The sequence below is a fragment of the Sinocyclocheilus rhinocerous genome, unplaced genomic scaffold (genome assembly GCF_001515625.1).
Source record: "Sinocyclocheilus rhinocerous isolate Xijiao unplaced genomic scaffold, SAMN03320098_v1.1 scaffold450, whole genome shotgun sequence".
NCBI lineage: Eukaryota > Metazoa > Chordata > Actinopteri > Cypriniformes > Cyprinidae > Sinocyclocheilus > Sinocyclocheilus rhinocerous.
Genome location: NW_015653457.1, coordinates 448,414 through 465,040, shown reverse-complemented (window position 1 = coordinate 465,040; position 16,627 = coordinate 448,414). Strand labels below are relative to the sequence as shown.

The 16,627-nt window shown below is 35.4% G+C and overlaps 2 protein-coding genes and 1 long non-coding RNA gene across 4 annotated transcripts in view; 1 reads left to right on the top strand and 2 right to left on the bottom strand.

The window, feature by feature from the left end:
* Positions 1–3,291: 3,291 nt before the first annotated feature.
* Positions 3,292–5,057, top strand: LOC107715713 (uncharacterized). Its single transcript, XR_001637136.1, has 3 exons — positions 3,292–4,227; positions 4,655–4,771; positions 5,010–5,057. It is a non-coding gene; the product is annotated as an uncharacterized LOC107715713 (long non-coding RNA).
* A 587-nt stretch (positions 5,058–5,644) lies between these two features.
* On the bottom strand, positions 5,645–7,737 carry LOC107715712 (lysophosphatidic acid receptor 3-like; the record flags this gene model as incomplete). The annotated part of the gene is made up of 3 exons (XM_016521893.1): positions 7,203–7,737; positions 5,754–6,511; positions 5,645–5,670 (listed from the first exon to the last, which is right to left on the bottom strand). Coding segments are annotated over exons 2-3 (768 nt in total), but the record flags the coding sequence as incomplete, so codon positions are not given.
* A 55-nt stretch (positions 7,738–7,792) lies between these two features.
* LOC107715711 (mucolipin-2-like) overlaps positions 7,793–16,627 on the bottom strand; it is an 11,071-nt gene continuing 2,236 nt past the window's right edge. The window contains exons 1-13 of one of the 2 annotated variants that reach the window (XM_016521892.1): positions 16,140–16,234; positions 15,854–16,027; positions 15,253–15,406; positions 15,095–15,173; positions 14,913–15,009; positions 14,728–14,827; positions 14,498–14,610; positions 14,175–14,324; positions 12,678–12,779; positions 12,406–12,528; positions 11,827–12,033; positions 10,526–10,680; positions 7,793–9,108 (exon numbers count right to left, since the gene is read on the bottom strand). In XM_016521892.1, the coding sequence (XP_016377378.1) occupies positions 9,072–9,108; positions 10,526–10,680; positions 11,827–12,033; positions 12,406–12,528; positions 12,678–12,779; positions 14,175–14,324; positions 14,498–14,610; positions 14,728–14,827; positions 14,913–15,009; positions 15,095–15,173; positions 15,253–15,406; positions 15,854–16,027; positions 16,140–16,142 (1,494 nt within the window). In that variant the 5' untranslated portion in view covers positions 16,143–16,234 and the 3' untranslated portion in view covers positions 7,793–9,071. Of the gene's footprint in view, positions 9,109–10,525; positions 10,681–11,826; positions 12,034–12,405; positions 12,529–12,677; positions 12,780–14,174; positions 14,325–14,497; positions 14,611–14,727; positions 14,828–14,912; positions 15,010–15,094; positions 15,174–15,252; positions 15,407–15,853; positions 16,028–16,139; positions 16,235–16,332; positions 16,493–16,627 lie in introns of those variants that run through there. The other variant, XM_016521891.1, reaches the window with a different exon arrangement.

Here is a 16,627-nt window from a genome sequence, read left to right as displayed (position 1 = left end):
ATTTTCAGCGTTGCACCTTATAACCAATCACACACGATTCCATTGTGTTTATGAATGCAGCGGCTAATCAGAAGCGTTCAGACGAGTCATCGCTGAAACACCAGAGTTTTGATTAGTGCATGCGCTCGCTGACTGAATTCTGCTCTCTCGCGAATTCTCTCATCATAAACAACAAAGTGCAGATGTGCGTATGATGCAAGGAAGAGATTCATCCATCAAACAGTGTATAGACAGCTTCACTGATTATAAGGGGATTTTTTTAGAGTGCTTAAATTCACGCTAGACTGAAGTCAGTCATAATGTTCTTTGATAATGTAAATGTTCTTTGCGTGTGTTCCCTGTATAATTTATTCGCTGTTTGAATAACCGACTGAAAGTATTATAATTAGTAACTTACAATGTTTTTATTAAATTATGACCAAGTTAAATACAAATCAAGTTGTATTAAAATGTCTTATTACATGACACCCATATCTGGTTCTTGCCTATAAAGATGGGTTTATGATGTGCGTTGTTAACAGATTACACCAACATTAGGCTACTTTTAGCCTTACCCTGGAGTAGGTTCACCCTTCACCTATGGTTATAACTATTGATAAAAAGTGTTTTGTAAGGTTAAAAGTGTGATAAATGCACATATGTGGCTCCAGAAAGGCACATACTGAGAGCTTATGACAAAACCTCATCAAATGGGGATTCCTCTGTGGTTTCTAGTAAGTTCGCCATTTAAGCGAACACTCGTTCCCTTTAATCGTATTAAACGGTTGTGGAGGAGGACAGAGCGCCATGTTTTCTGCAGATTTGTAAGAGCCCTTTTCATATATGCATTTATTACATGGCATAACGAACAGCAGCGGGTTGAGAGGGTTGGGTACCGCAGGGCCACAACTATTTTAAAAGAAGACCTTGAAAGATTTTAAATTGTGTAATGGACCATATAACGGCAGCACTGCTACAGATGGAACAGCAATCAGGCATAAACAATTAAAAAGAAATATAATTTGTGTAAATAAATCAATAAAGCTACAGTGAGTTAATGCAGTTATATAACATTACGGAATGTTACGGAGAGTTGTTAAGCAGCGAACAACCAATCGTAAATGAAGCAGTGTTCCCTCGCAAAACTTTTGAGCGTTTTGCAATCAAAAACAAAGTTTCTCACAGGATTATAAAGGTTTTGCAAGCGAGCACAGAGTTCCTTGTGGGAACAAAGTTTTGAGAGCAACTGCAAAGTTTCTCGGGAAACGCAAAGGTTTTGTGAGTGAACGCAAAGTTTCTCGGGAAACACAAAGGTTTTGTGAGTGAACGCAAAGTTTCTCGGGAAACGCAAAGGTTTTGTGAGCAAACAAAGTTTCTTGGGGTAATGTGAAGTTTTGAGAGCAAGCTTGGGGAACACAAACATTTTGAGTGAATGCAAAGTTTCTTTGGGGAACAAAGGTTTTGCAAGCAAACAAACTTTCTTGGGGGAACACAAAAGTTTTGCGGATGATCGCAAAGTTTCTCAGGGCAACTTTTTGGAGAGAATGCAGAAGCATTCAAATATATATATTTTTTCCTCCAATCTCATATTTTCCATCACCATGTCCCTTTAGGGACTCAGGGAGGCAGTTAAAAATAAACAACTATATGTAATTTTCTTTCGGACCAATTATGTGGCAGCATTTAAACAGATCCAGGACACAAGTTAAAACAGGATATTGATTATTAAATCAATGTTTCAATCTCATAAATATGCTAATAAGGTGGTTAATTGAGGGTTTACAAATGTACAGTGTGAAATCTTTTAAATCTGAGTTTATGTCCTAACCAGCCAGGGCCACATGTAGTATTTCTTTTTCTACACTTGGTAGCCCCGACCACTGTGAAATTGCATTGGTCCAGCATCCCACTTCTCATAATTGTACATTAAACAACATATTTTCTTACTGGCTGTGATTGTGTCACAAGCAGTTTTGCATTGAGTTTGTATATCCAAAATGCTTGTCGCTCAAAATGCGCATCATTTTTGTAAAGCTTGTAATTTTGATGTTTCTACATTTACACAGAAAATATCCATTTATGCACATGTGAAGTTAATATTTACAAGAAAGAAAGAAGGTACTTTTTCCAGTGGTGTGGTTTCTTTTCTGTTTTCAACAAAGAATTTCTCAAAAGAGGAGTTGTGCAACGGATTAATGTAACCTTTACCACCAAACATGCCACAGGACAACAAAGAAAGAATGTAGCATGCTTCTGAAACCCAGGCATCTGCTTTTATCTGCAGTTCGTTCAAGAAATAGCTGATGAGTATTGGGCTGTGAATCTTCATTATACTGTATAAAGTCTCCCAGACACATTCTCTGTATCTTCAAAAACAAAGCGATCTCATCTGGCCAAAAACGGATTTTCACACATGTGAGCAACTGCCGTTAAAGACAGTCACGCATCAAGTATGAGTTTCATGCTCTTTTACTCCAAGGCAACAGGCCACTCGTGCTGGTGGTTTGATTCAGATGCCAGGCAGTGTAAAGAGCGACCTTGTGCAAGATCATTATACAGGCCTGGAGGAAGCCTGTTGTGCAGGGAACAGACGACTCCTCCACTTTGGCCCTATCTGCAACTTGAAGTAGTAAGAGATACTCCTAAAAACTGGTATAAAACCAAATTTTCCTTCTCTGCAAGGTGCTGGTCTGACATAATTACTGAATTTCTCCAAAAAATACCTATTTAGACCAGCAAAAACCAGCTTTCGTGATGGTGAGTGCTGGTTTGGTGCTGGTAGTTTTCTTCAATGTCTATAAACAGCAACTCTTGGCAAATGTTAACAACACTAGGCTCCTTTTTTGGTCCAGATCTATTAATTCATTTATTTAAAAAAATTAATTAATATTATATGAATACAATTTCTATAAAGAGCATTTTTTAGAATTTTTGAATTAATGATACTTAAGTCAAAAATGCATTACAAAAAAAAACATTTTCTAATAATATATATTCACTGCTTATTAATATTTTTAAAAATTTTGATGCAACTCTACAAAAACATTTATTAATTCAAAATAAATAAAAATATATTTAACTTGAAAATCACATTAAATAACTTTTTATTGATGAATGATGAAAATGTGTACACTTACACCACATGACATTTTAAGAGTTATTAAATGTAAACTTTTCCTAAAAATGGTATTGTATAAGTTTTTCAAACCCATATAAAACCAATAAAATTACAAAGACCACATTTCTTTGTATTTATGGATTTTCTTTTAAATTTTAACAATAAAAAAAAAAATTCCTTCCCTTTATCACACACTCTTATTTATCGCTGGCCTGTTTGCAGACAAAAACATCTGGTAGATTGTTTGAACACACAATTCATAATAAAAGACAAAGAAAAACAAAAGGCAAAAGAAATCCAACCTTTGAACTTATGATAGCAATCAGCTAATGCAATGGTGGGAGGTTTCGTGTTTTGTGTCTCCTTGTTAACTCTTGCATCCCATTGTATGTTAACTCTTCAGTTTCTCGTCTACATCTCCTCATTCAAGTTTAACATCTCCAAAAAAAATATGTAGATGTCTGCCGTGGTTAACAGGATATGAGATCACATACTTCCAATCTAAATATTTGTCATGTCTGTAATAAATTTGCAGAAATATTTACCCACCCTGTCCCACATCACCCACACTTGAGTGGGTTACAAGTTTGGCAAGAAATATTTGAGACTTTACAAGCCTCCGTTGTGAGTAAAATTAACATATTCAGCAGTCTGGGAGCGTTTATCATGGTTACAGACTAAAGGCGTGGACTTTGGACAGCTCATCAGAGCTATGGAGGCTTGTGGGAAAACTATAAACCAACATATCCTGTAATTGCCATTGAACTTTGAGTGACTGAGGAGTGATGATACATTCTGATACATATCACAGTCTGGAATGCATGTGGCGGTTCAACGTGCCGCATTTGTGCAATGAATTCACTTCCCATTTCATCAGGCTACTTGTAGTAATTTAGTATTGTCATACTAAGGGATAGTTCACAAAAAATAGAAGAAGAAAGAACATTCTGTAATCATTTACTCAACATCACGTCATTCCAAACCAGTAGTGATGAACCAAAATGAATATTTTTACCAAGACATTAAACCAAAATTAGTTGGGGTAATTAAATTTGTGCAGTTGGGTAATTGAACGCTTTATGCTTTTCAGGGTGTCGTCTTTTCTGGTGATAAAGCAGTTGTAGTGAATAGTGGCAGCTCGTCGGGGGAGGCAGGGGAGGCAGAGCTTCCCCATAATTTTGAGGTGAAAATGGGAGGAGGACGATTTAATGTTAATAAAATTCACAATTCATTTCAGTTCATGTCTCAGAATGTGTATTTTTTGTTTGTAATTTCACAGTTGTAATACCATAACGTGAAAGCGCCGCTTTTCTATCGGGAATGTGCCGAATCTGCCGATGTAATTACAACCGCTAATGATAGAGAAGGGTAGGGGGAGGCCGGGGGAGAGCTGAGCTCTCGTGCCTCCGTTGGTAAAAAAAATTAGCCAATCACCATCGAGTGTTCACCTTCAGTCAATTAGTGTGCCTCCTCTATTTTAAAACCCACGAGCCGCCACTGGTAGTGAATGTGTTCGGAAACGAGGTGCCTTTCAATATTTCAGTCGAACAAATTTAGCATACAGCTGAGCTACTCAAGCATAATTCTTGGTAATGGGGAAGAGCGCCCACACAGCTGACATGGTTTCTTGTTTTAGGTTATCCACATTGTTTACATGAAATAGAAACTAGGGATGTAATGATTAACCGCGAGCCGGTTGAAAATCGATTCAAAGTTATATTTCAATTTCACAAAGAAACATGCAGCATTTTGTCCAAGTAATAATAAAAGGACACATTTATTTACAATTTGTCTTAAACCTCATTTAGAAAAAAAAAATAAAATAATAGTAATTGTGAATCGAATCGAATCGTGAAATCAAAATCGTGAATCGAATCGTGAGTTGAGTGAATCGTTACATCCCTAATAGAAGCTGAAACAGTCAAAACACATCATTAAAAACGCTTGAAATAAATATTACTGTTTCGGTCAAAATGCATATCGGTTAGTCAGCTGAAACCGCCAAAAAGTTTTTTCGAATGCAGAAATTTCAGTGCATCAATACAAACCGGTATGATTGAAATGGCAAAAAACTATGGATTTTTGGCTTTGGCTTAAATAGATTTGTTGGGACTTCATAGTCATGCACCGAAATTTCTGCAACTGAAAAAGTCCCACCACAAAATTCATACATTTTGGCCATTTCTGCCAAGTATTTTCCATTGCCAATATTTCACTGCATAACTACAAATCGTTATGCACTTTGTTCTTCTGTGGAACACATAAGACATTTTGATGAACGCTTTAACCGTTTTTGACCATAAAATGAAAGTCAATGGGGTCCAAATCCACAACAGACCTTAATGAAGTTACTGTAGATGCCATATTGAATTTAACGAGAAAATGAGGCTGTGAGGGAATGACTACAGTCTTTACAGTAGCACACACTGCACTGCTTTTTTATTTGGAAAGACGTTTCAGCAGCTGAACAAAATGTAAAAAAAATTCAATATGCCTATGTCCTGACTAAGGACTCCATTGACTTTCAAAATATCTTCTTTTGCGTTCCAAAGAAGAAAGAAGGTCACACAGGTCTGGAACAACATGAGCATTTTCATTTTTAGGTGAACTATCCCTTTCGCAAGACCATATCTAAAGGAGCATCTCCAGAACTTACCAAGTACGGTCATCACAGTTTTTATGAGCTTGACTGGCGTCCTCTTTCGATTAATAGATCCAGAAGTGTGTTCCTTCAGGACAACAGTCTTTCTCATCACATAGATGTATATCCTCAAGTATACGCCCACCATTATGAGGAAGAGCACCAGGTTGGACAGAGACCAGAAGATCAGGTAGCTCCGGCTAAAGATGGGTGCCAATTTGGAGCACAGGTCCAGACTGCAGATACAGTTCCAGCCCAAACTAGGAACGGCCCCCATAAATATCGAAATACCCCACACAAGGGCAATCAACAGAGTCACCCGACGTTTGGTGAGGTTACTGTGAACCTTCCAGTTCATGATGGAGATGTAGCGCTCGAGGGCGATCACCAGGAGGTTGGTCAGGGATGCGGAGAGACTCGCGTCCAGCAAACCCTGCCGAAAGAAGTAGCCTTGAACGGTGAGATCGCGAGATATTTTCCCTGTATTGAACATGAGATACACGTAAGCGATCCCGGCGAGAAAGTCTGAGGCGGCGAGGTTGGCGAGGAGATAGTAGAAGGGGTAGTGAAACCTCCTGTTTGTCACCACCGCCGCGATGATCATGGCGTTGGCCACTAGGATGAAACAACAGCAGATGGATCCAGCGACCTGAACCAGGATGAGCTGCGTTTGGTCCCATTCATCTGAGGTTATGTTGCTGTTGTTGTAGAAAAAGCCCATGGGCTTACCATGGTAGCAAACGTTATACCTGGCCATCTTTGGACAAAAACCACTATGAATGGAAGGAAAACAACAAATAAGTATATTGTCTGGGACTATAAAGCTTAATTTATTAGTCATTCATGGGAAAACCCATAATTACAAAAGACAAAACGCCACCAGAATTGCAATAAACTAAACAACAAAGAATCCAACATAAACACTCAAACATACATGATTGAAAATTGATTGATAGACTAACTTTTTTAATAAAATCCAAATAAATGTTATAATAATTGCCCTTTCTGCATTATTTCACCACAAGAATATCTGTATTGCATTATTATATACACTATAAAATTAGGTAAAATAGTTTATGTTTTTCACATCTAAAAACATTTTTTGCAGTGTTTTAAAATAAACTTACATGTTTTTTTTAAAGTATAACATTTTTACTTCAGTTTGTACTGTAGCATTTGTACATTTTTAAACCGTTTATCCCAGGTTTCATTGCCATTTTAATTACACTTTGTCTTCACTAGTTGGTTTTTAAGCTGTAGTGTATAGTCAAATTAGTATAAGCCCAAATGCTGTTTCAGATTGTTTTACATGCATGTTACACCGCAGGGTACAATCAAAACAAACCAAATCAATCAAAATCCCACGTGAATTCAAGTTCTGGCGCTATCGTCTGCTCCTTAAAAACACAACCAAATGTATGAAACTCGTCCAGTAACGTGCAGTGATATATACAGCTCTCTTACCAGTGTTCAGACCCGTCAGGTTCTCAGTTCACTCTCCATGAGTAGTCCGAAGTATCGCGCAGATCTGGCGTGACTCCACAAACGCAAGGCGACTCTGAGTGAAGTTTCTGCAGAGAAGTTTGTTCTTGAGAGTTTTAGGGAGGAGAGTGGGCGTGTCAGACTGTCAGTGTGGGCGTGGTCAGCGCACACCGCCCGCAAATATGCTGCCGCTTTCGTAAAAAGTAAATAAAAACGTAACGCTATGAAGTTTTTCGAAAAGGAAATAACGCTAAACTTGCGTTTCATCTCAGCACGAGCCGAAGACCTCAAGTGTTTAAATAAAAAAAGTTTACTAGTTTAAGGTTTAAACGAATTCCAGATTGTGTCACTGCATAGACAAATGACGCGTTTATGAGGCGCTTTTTCTCTGTCAGCGTCTATTTCGTAAAGTTACGCAATTTTACTCAATTGTGTGAGGTAAAGGAGGATCCACAACATTGAACATCATCAAATATGAAGATTTGGGTCATGAAAGTATAGGCACCTCAATATCTTAGTGAACATTTAATATTTAAGCAGTCATAATGAGGATAACACGAAAATAAGCATTTTCCAATGTATTGAGGGTATGGAGATTGATCGAAATGCTATTTATAGGAGAAACAAGCCATATTCATAAAGAGATTTGTTTTACTTTTGGCGCCGTTGCTCTGCATGTCATCATTGCGATTGTAAACATAAGCCTATGTAAATATTTGACGTTCTGAATGAGCTTAGTTTCACTGAATAGGAAGTACAATAAAATAAAATAAATACATAGGCCTAATTAAAAACATAATAGAAGTAATGAGTGTCAGAGCAGGTAAATTACAGATTTTGTGTCTGGTTTGGGATTGAGTTTCATTTCTTATAGAAAAAAGAACTGAAACCATCATTCTAAAAACTAAGCATCTGGTTTAATTGGTTTTTGAGGTCAAGAAAGCACCTTTTGCTAAACTCTCTCTTTTAACAACCCATCTAATTTTACTACTTTGAATAACAAAGCTTTAACCCAAACACCCGCCCGCTCGCCCAAAAAAGAAAATCACGCACACAAAAGGCGTCTTTAGTTTGCAAATACGAAATCTTTTTGATTATCTTTCATTCCCGCACCCAAGGTCTTTCTCCCAGTGAGCAATTGCTTACTAAACAAGTCACGTAGGAACTTGTCTGCCTTCCCTGTTAATTGTGGGATGAGGATGATGATAATGAGCCGTGATTCACATCATAAAGTATGATCATCTCCACCAAGACAAAAGTTACCTTAGCTGAGTGAACAATGCATTCTTACAACTCCGGTGTTGCACATACACATTACAATCATTCCTTAGACACTTCACATATTTGAAGCACAATATCAAGAGACTTTATCTTTGAAATATTTCTAAACACCTTTGACGTAACACACCAAAGGGCTGATATAAAAATCAGCACAAATGTGTAATTTAATGTGACTTCTCTAATGTAAAACATGAGCAGACAATCCAGACGGCACATAAATAATATCATAAAAGATATTTCCTCTACTATACAACATTAGACAGGGATTATTTTACAGATTGCACATCAGAATGCATCAAACATCTTCTGCGGTTGCCATTTGACCCACAAAACACTTCATTTTTTGCTCTTAATTGCATTGTAGTGCACTTTGGAAGATATGATTTGGCATTTATCCGTCTGCTAATGCAGGTCTTACCAGTTCCTAATGAAATTGGCATGTTCACAGGAAGATCTTGCTTCTTGAACCATGTACATAGAGTGGTAAACATGTTCACACAAACTTTCTCTTATTAAGCTGCAAGTCCATTGCAGTTTTCAGTAGATTCAACTTTGAATCAGTCGTAACGGTCAACTGATGAGAATGATGGTGTCATCTTTGGGAACCCTGCAAAAAGGACACAAATTTGGTATATTGTGAGTTACCGGTTCATATATTTGAACATAGATGATCTGAAACAGTTTCTGCCATCTTTGAACCAACTTACAGTACAATTGTGAATTCTGATGGGTTTTCAGTGCAGATTTTGGTTGCACAGCTTTCAACCTTTATATAAATGTGTTTGGTCGCAGTTTCCAAAGGAAGTGAAACTAAAGATTCCTAAAGAAACTCGTTTTTTTTAGTCCTGAAAACTTTGCAGGTTAGTTTCATGTCAAATTAGGTAAATTCCTTAAAACAAACTATCCCTGTAACTCTTTTTGTAAAGAAAAATTTGGTTAGATCAATCATTCATATTTTATAGTTTGGGGTAAGTTAAAATAAATAAAGAAATAAAGGAATTAATATTTTTATATTAAATTGATCAAAAGTGACAGTAAACATTTTACATGTGTTACAAAAAATTACATTGAAAGTATATTATTAACATAGAAAAGGTTTTAAATTGTAATAATATTTTACTTTTTTTTTTATTCTAGGCCTATTTTTGATAATATAAATGCAGCCTGGGTGAACATATACTTCCTTCAAAAACAAACAAACAAACAAATAAATAAATACCAAATTGAAATGTGGTCTATTTTAACAACAAATGTGAAATTTTTAATTTATAATACATATATAATTTATATTTAAACATGTATTATTTATAATTTTTAAAGAACAATTTTGACCATTTATAATAGGGGTGATAAAAGATGCCAATATAGACAGAATCACTCAGCCAACCAGGCAGGAATAACAAGTTTTACTCTCTTCCAGATGAAAAGATAATGAAGTATAATTCTGGCCCTAGCTTGTAGAGCAGGAACACCAGTTCTAATCTGAAGAGATGATGGAAGATTCTCATAAAACCCAATTTCATCCCAAAGTACTGTAATATCCACGCTGAAATCTAATCAGTGCAGCATAAGTGGCTTTTAACCTGATATTTAGACACAGCATCAAATTACAGCCGGGCTTTCCCTCGCATCTGACACTCAAGCAAACAATGAGTCCTCCTTTCAGAGTTCAGTTTCACGTTTTCTCGCATTGCAACCCAAAACAGCTAGAAATTTACAAGACAAAAAGCTCTGGCAATATTCCCCAGAGGGAAAAAAAAAAAGCTCTGAACAATAATGGACATCATTATGGGGGCAACTTTTTCTTTTCTAAACTGTCGTTTGTTTACCATTCCTGCAAGGCAAGGGGAAGCCTTCTCCATTTTTTTCTCACAGAGAACATTTCTCTGTAATCAGCACTTTGCTGGGTGTGTCCATCTTTCTCTCCCACCACTAATTCCATTTCTCATGCCATAGTGGGCTGACCTCAGCTCTGGAGGAAACACTGCTGCCCTGCAGCTGATGTCTGTGATTATATACTGTACCTTTTGCAGCAACACAGCATAACAGAAGGGTGGACGGTCTCGGCTTCGCCACACTCTGTGTCGACCCCCTCCTGCCCCCGGAGGGGGAAACCCTCCTTCTGCCCCATCAGAAACCGCTGGAGCTCTGTCATGGGGAAACCTGTTGTTTGGTAACCCTAGACAAAATGGAGAAGTTGATATGAAACGCTACAAACGAGTGTAGTGCAGCTTTAATAGTGCTGAATTCTATTCAATCTACAAGGAAAGTTCATACAGCAATGAAAATGATGCCACCATTTACTCACTCTGAAGTTGTCCCGACTCAGATTTAAATTAATAAAATAAATAAAATAATCAAAGCAAAAACGAAGAAAAAAACAAAACGAAACAAAATCCAAACAAAAAAAAACCAACCAAACAAAAAAACAGAATGAAACAAAACTAAAACCCCAAACAAAAAACAACCCCCTTCCAAAAAAAAAAAAAACACAAAACAAACAAACCAAACAAAATGAAAAAAAAATAAAAATACTTTCCCTTTCCTCTGATCTGATGTTTTGTCTAAGATTTAGTTTTTTTGCCTTAGAAAGAAAATAAAAAGGGTTTGGAAAGAAATGAGTAATGACAGTTTTCATTTTTGTGTAAACTAACCTATGAAGACAATAAAAAAATAATAATTTAATGAATAAAAATACATAGAATATTTACATGTATAACGCGTTATATAAGCCTTAAAGAGAAGCCAGTTTTTTTGTTGTTTTTTTGCATAAGAAAATAAAATGAGGTTGGAAAGACATGAGTAAATGATGACAGTTTCATTTCTGTGTGAACTAATCTATTAAGAGAATAAATAGGGATATTTTTCACAGTCATAGACACTCATTCAATCTACTATTATATCACTAATAAGGCCTCTAAATTCAAAAATAACTAAATGCATTTATTATATTACCATTGGTCTTTTTGCCTTTTTTATTCTTTTTTTATTTTTTATTATTTGGATAGTCAAAAGTGGCTAGGAAATAACAGGATGAAAAAAGGTAACAGGATTGAGAAATGTGTTGGAACATGTGCGCTAACCACTAAACCATGGAGAAATTCTAGTACTAACTAGTCACTGTGTGTTAAGCATGTTAAGCTGATGGTACCTTGATGGTCACATATTGTTGTTATTATTATAGCAGTTTTTAGATTATATTTTTAGAACATTTTAGATTAAATATGTTTAACATTTTAGATACAACATACATATATATATATACATTAGAAAACTAAAATTATGGTTTATTTAATATAATCACAGTAGGTTAAGCTGAGAGTACCTTGATGGTCTCGTAAGCATCTGTGATGAGGGCGATGAAGAGACTGAGCACCATGTAGATGAAGAGCGAGATGAACGAGTAGAGATAAGCTCGGCTGAACAGCCACACCATTGTGTTCTTTTGCTCAATCTCTGCAAATGTAGGGAACATGTCGTCCCCGTTGACTAGAGAGAAGAGGCACTCTGCCACACGACTCAGACCTTCAAACTGACCCGCATACAGATGGTAAATGCATGGGAGAAGACATGTGGACAAAATGTGCATGAGACCAGTGTGACATACTGACATTTGGCAGTAGAAAAAATACCTTATTTATTATATATATATACATTAGAAAACTAAAATTATGGTTTAATATTTTAATATAAAAGTTATATTATATTATATTATATTAAATTTGGTCAATAGATGGCTCTTTAAATATAAGTCAACATATACTGCCATCTACTGTACATAAGAAAGACTACACATCTCAAAACCACAAAGTTTTTTACAGTACATCCATACTTCACTAGTATACAATACAAACTACAAACATTTATGGAGTGGGTTTGTTTGTTTATTTATTTATTTATTTACCTTCTCATGGTAGGGTCCAAGAACAATCCATCCACAGAAGGTGTAGCCAAGGTAGATCATTCCTGCGCAGCAGCAGAAGCGCAAGACCTTTGGTAAGGCTGCTCGCATAGTGAGGATAAGCACCTGTGTTGTCATAAAATTATTTTAGGGCCTTAATAAATGATTGGTCTTAATATGACTAGTGGTCAATAAAACACATGTACTTCACCTTGGCAAACTTGCTATACATTTACCTTCATGCTCTTAATGGGATTTTGTGCAATTTGACTTACATTGTATTTTTCGAAGTATGCCAGATACCTTATGACGCCCACCCAGACCATTAGAGTTGATGTTCCCAGGAAGATGCTGCAGACATCATAGTTGGTCAGGCTCTGAGAGGAGAAAGGAACTTTATGAGCATTTTGAATGTAGGCCAAACTTGTGCTTCCATGCGAGTGCAAAGTAAACATTACATAAAATTGTTTAATTGCTGTGCCTTAAATCACAAGCTAGGCCACCCTAGTCTTTAGACTACTAAGTGTGTGTCTGTAAGAGGATTGCACAATGCCATGAAGAACTGCAGAATCTGTGCAGCTCTTAAAAAGAATATGAACTGTTTTTTTCCAATTAACTTTTGAAACTAAAATCAAATTATGCATGCAATCTGAGCACATTTTACTCCCAATTTAAATTACCTTACAAAAACAATTTAAATAAATAAAATAAAAACGCTTATATAATTAATACATGACAAGAATCAATTTAATTTTATAGTCTCTTCATTTCCAACTAACTTTATAAACTTATATAAAATTATTTTCAAGATAATTAAGCACATTTCACACCAAATTTAGATTACCTTGCCAAAAAAATCATTTACATAAACAAAATAAAAAATACTAACACAATAAATAAGTACATAACATTTCTTTAAAAAAAAAATGTATTTCCTACTAACTTTAGAAACTCAACTCGAAAGATTTTCATTAACATTAAGAACATTCTCGCTCCAAAGTTAGATTACCTTACCAAAAAATCAGCTAAATGAACAAAATAAAAACACTTAATTAATAAATACATAACAATACAAATATTGAAATGTATAAAGTGTTCGTTTCCACCTATCTTCAGAAACTCAAATCTGATGATTTTAATAAAAACTAAGCACATTTCCCCTCTAATTAAGTACATTCGATTATCTTACCAAAAATAAGTAAAAAATAAGTACAAGATTATAATAAGTGCAAATTAATAAATTAATGATTTTATTAAAAATTCTATATTTCCCCCAAAATATAAAATGATATTCAATAAAAAGCACAATTTCCCCAAAAGATTAATGATCAAAAATATTTTTATATTTTTATACTAATATTTCATGAAAATTAAGTATATTTTCCTTCCAAATATAAATTACTTCACAATAAATAATTTAAAACCATAAACAAAATTTAAATATGAATATGATAAATACATAAAAATAAAAAAATATATTTAAACTATAAAGTGTTTAATATAAGCTATTAATATAATATGTTGAATTACATTTAAATAAACTGTATTACAAATAACGAGAATCAACATTATATTGGGAAATTAAGAAAAAAAAAAATCTTTTGAATATTTTTATGGGTGGGAGTGATTTCTCCCATAGGCCAACTAATAACATGCAATATAATCAGCATTTTTTTTATTTATTTGGGGAACTACAACTTCCTCTGCAATTTTTCAGATCGTGTAAATATCAAATGAATCAGCAAAAATGTTTTCTTAAAAAGTAAAAGCACCTTAGCTTGTATTTCCATTTTTAGTATCGATCCAATGATGGCCATAACATCACTGATGATCACCAAGATGTACCAGCCATTCAAGAACTCCCTCTGATCATCTTCACACACTTTCTGATTAGAATTCTCAAGACAGAAGCTAGAAAACCGCTGCAGAGAGAGGAAGTGGCACATGAAGGAAACACTGACCGGGCACAAAATGATCAGAACGGCATGAGTTCACACTGAGTCACTATGACAGAACATCAAAAATAACTGATGTCGATTATAAAAAATGTTAACGTATCTGTAATATTGACAGGCTTCAATGCAGCTAGGTTTACCTGAAGTAACCTCACAGCGAGTATAATAGAACGTGTGCAGAGCACTGCAGAGCTCAGACAGACTATAATAACAAAGCCATCAAAGATCAGGAGGTACTGAGTGCTTTTCTGAGCTGAAAAAGACAATAACAAACCATAAAAATCCACATGGCTATGCCATAACATTAAAAACGTATTTCAAGTAATCATAGACCATAAGCATTTATTGTAGTTGATGATTTTTCACATACCAGTTCCTGAAATCTTCCAGTTTTTGCACACACTACTAACCGCATCGAAATCAATGGTTAATTTCACCTTCCCGCTATGACAACTGTTATCAAAGACAATCTGCAAAGAATTCAATTGGATTTATTCAAGTAATTCAAGCTAAACTGGGTATAAATGGATTATTATCCCTGAAACTGGACCTTACCTTCACAAAAAATGTGTAACAGTCTGGCAGCTCATGAGAACGAACAGTTTGCAAGTTGATTCCTTTGAGCGCGAAAGTGATCTCAATATCGACAAGCCTGTATTTCAAACAAAACCATAATTGAAACCATTAATTAAGAGTATTGTTTAAGTGTTTCGGTTATATAGTTAAGGCTCACAAACCTATAAAAGTCCAACTCAAAAAATGAAGCATTGTTCATTCTCCATGTTTTCGAGGACTCTGGATCAAGAGTTAAGCAATCTGGAAAAGACAAAAATGTACAGTTTATGCACTGCCTTATGGTTCATACTAGATGTGGATTTTCTGAAAAATGTGTAACCTGTTTCAAGCTCTGCATCAATATCATACGGTTCCTCAGACGGTTCAACGCTGCCTCTTTTGTAGCTCTTCTTACAGATGATCAAGGGCAGAAACTCTCCATTCTCTTCAGCATAACTAGCAGGACCTACAGACAGGTTTCCTAACTGGGAATACTGTTGAACAGATAGATAAATATTATATTAAGCAAGTTTTAACTTTTTATTTCCTCACATAAAGAAAAGAGTAGCACTTTTGATAAATACGTTCATAATTGCATCCACTCACATTAGATAAAACCGCTTTAGTTTACACGGAGAGGGTCGCCTCATGGGGGCAGACATTTTGAAATCACATGACCAGCTAAATATTATTTGCTTTATCAGAATAATCTTCCTATTAACAGGCATTTTCTCTCACACAAAAAGAATCACAGCAGACTGATTTGATTCTGCTTGACAAAGACGACTGAAACCTTTTGATTTCACGCGATGCTTCATCCACACCACTAGGTGTCAGTATAAGACCAACAGAATTGCATGCAACATAATTAACGCTAAAGTAGCGGAAGAGAAAACGTTTTGGAGAACAAAAAGCAAGATAAATGAAAAACAAATACAAACCTGATCTATCACATAGTGTAAACTATCATACACACTCTGTTTGGTGTAGACAGAAATACTGTAGTCATCCTCGTCCACACCACTGTAGCCCTTCAGAAACAAATTCTTAAAGGCCATCAGGTTCTCCTCTTTGTAGGACACCACAAGCTGGTTATTTAGTCCAAACAGTATGAGCTTTGAAAAAAATAGAGGAGGAGATGTTTTCAGTATGGCTGGAGGCTTTAAGCCTACTGTAGCTTTTAGAAAATTCAATTATGTTAATGATCATTTACAAAAACAAAAATACCATGTTTAGTGGCAAATCCTCCAATATGTCAGAAAAAGATTACATTTAAAGCTGAAGAGTGTTATTTCTGCACAAATAGCATCAATACAATATATAATCAATATAATATAAGCTGGGATACAAAAGTATTTAACAAAAATCAAACCACAATTGCACATTTCAGCTTTCAGCAAACTGGTAGCCCAATAAATACCTGGAGTGTAATCATGAATATTTTAAAAATTTGCACTGCTAATTTCCATGGTAACTGTCGCCGGGTTCTGTACTTCTCACAAGGGTTCATGAAGTAAAACCGCAAGTCATCTCTCAGTATCTCCTCTGTCATGGGATCAGTGGCCATGGATGTGGAGACACTGTATCAAAATATTAAATAAATGATTCTGATTGAATTTTGAATTCATCAGAAAACATAAAAACCATGAAAAAAATTAAATAGATGGTTGGTAGGTTAAGGAAAAAGCAATCAACACGTGTACAGAATACTTGGG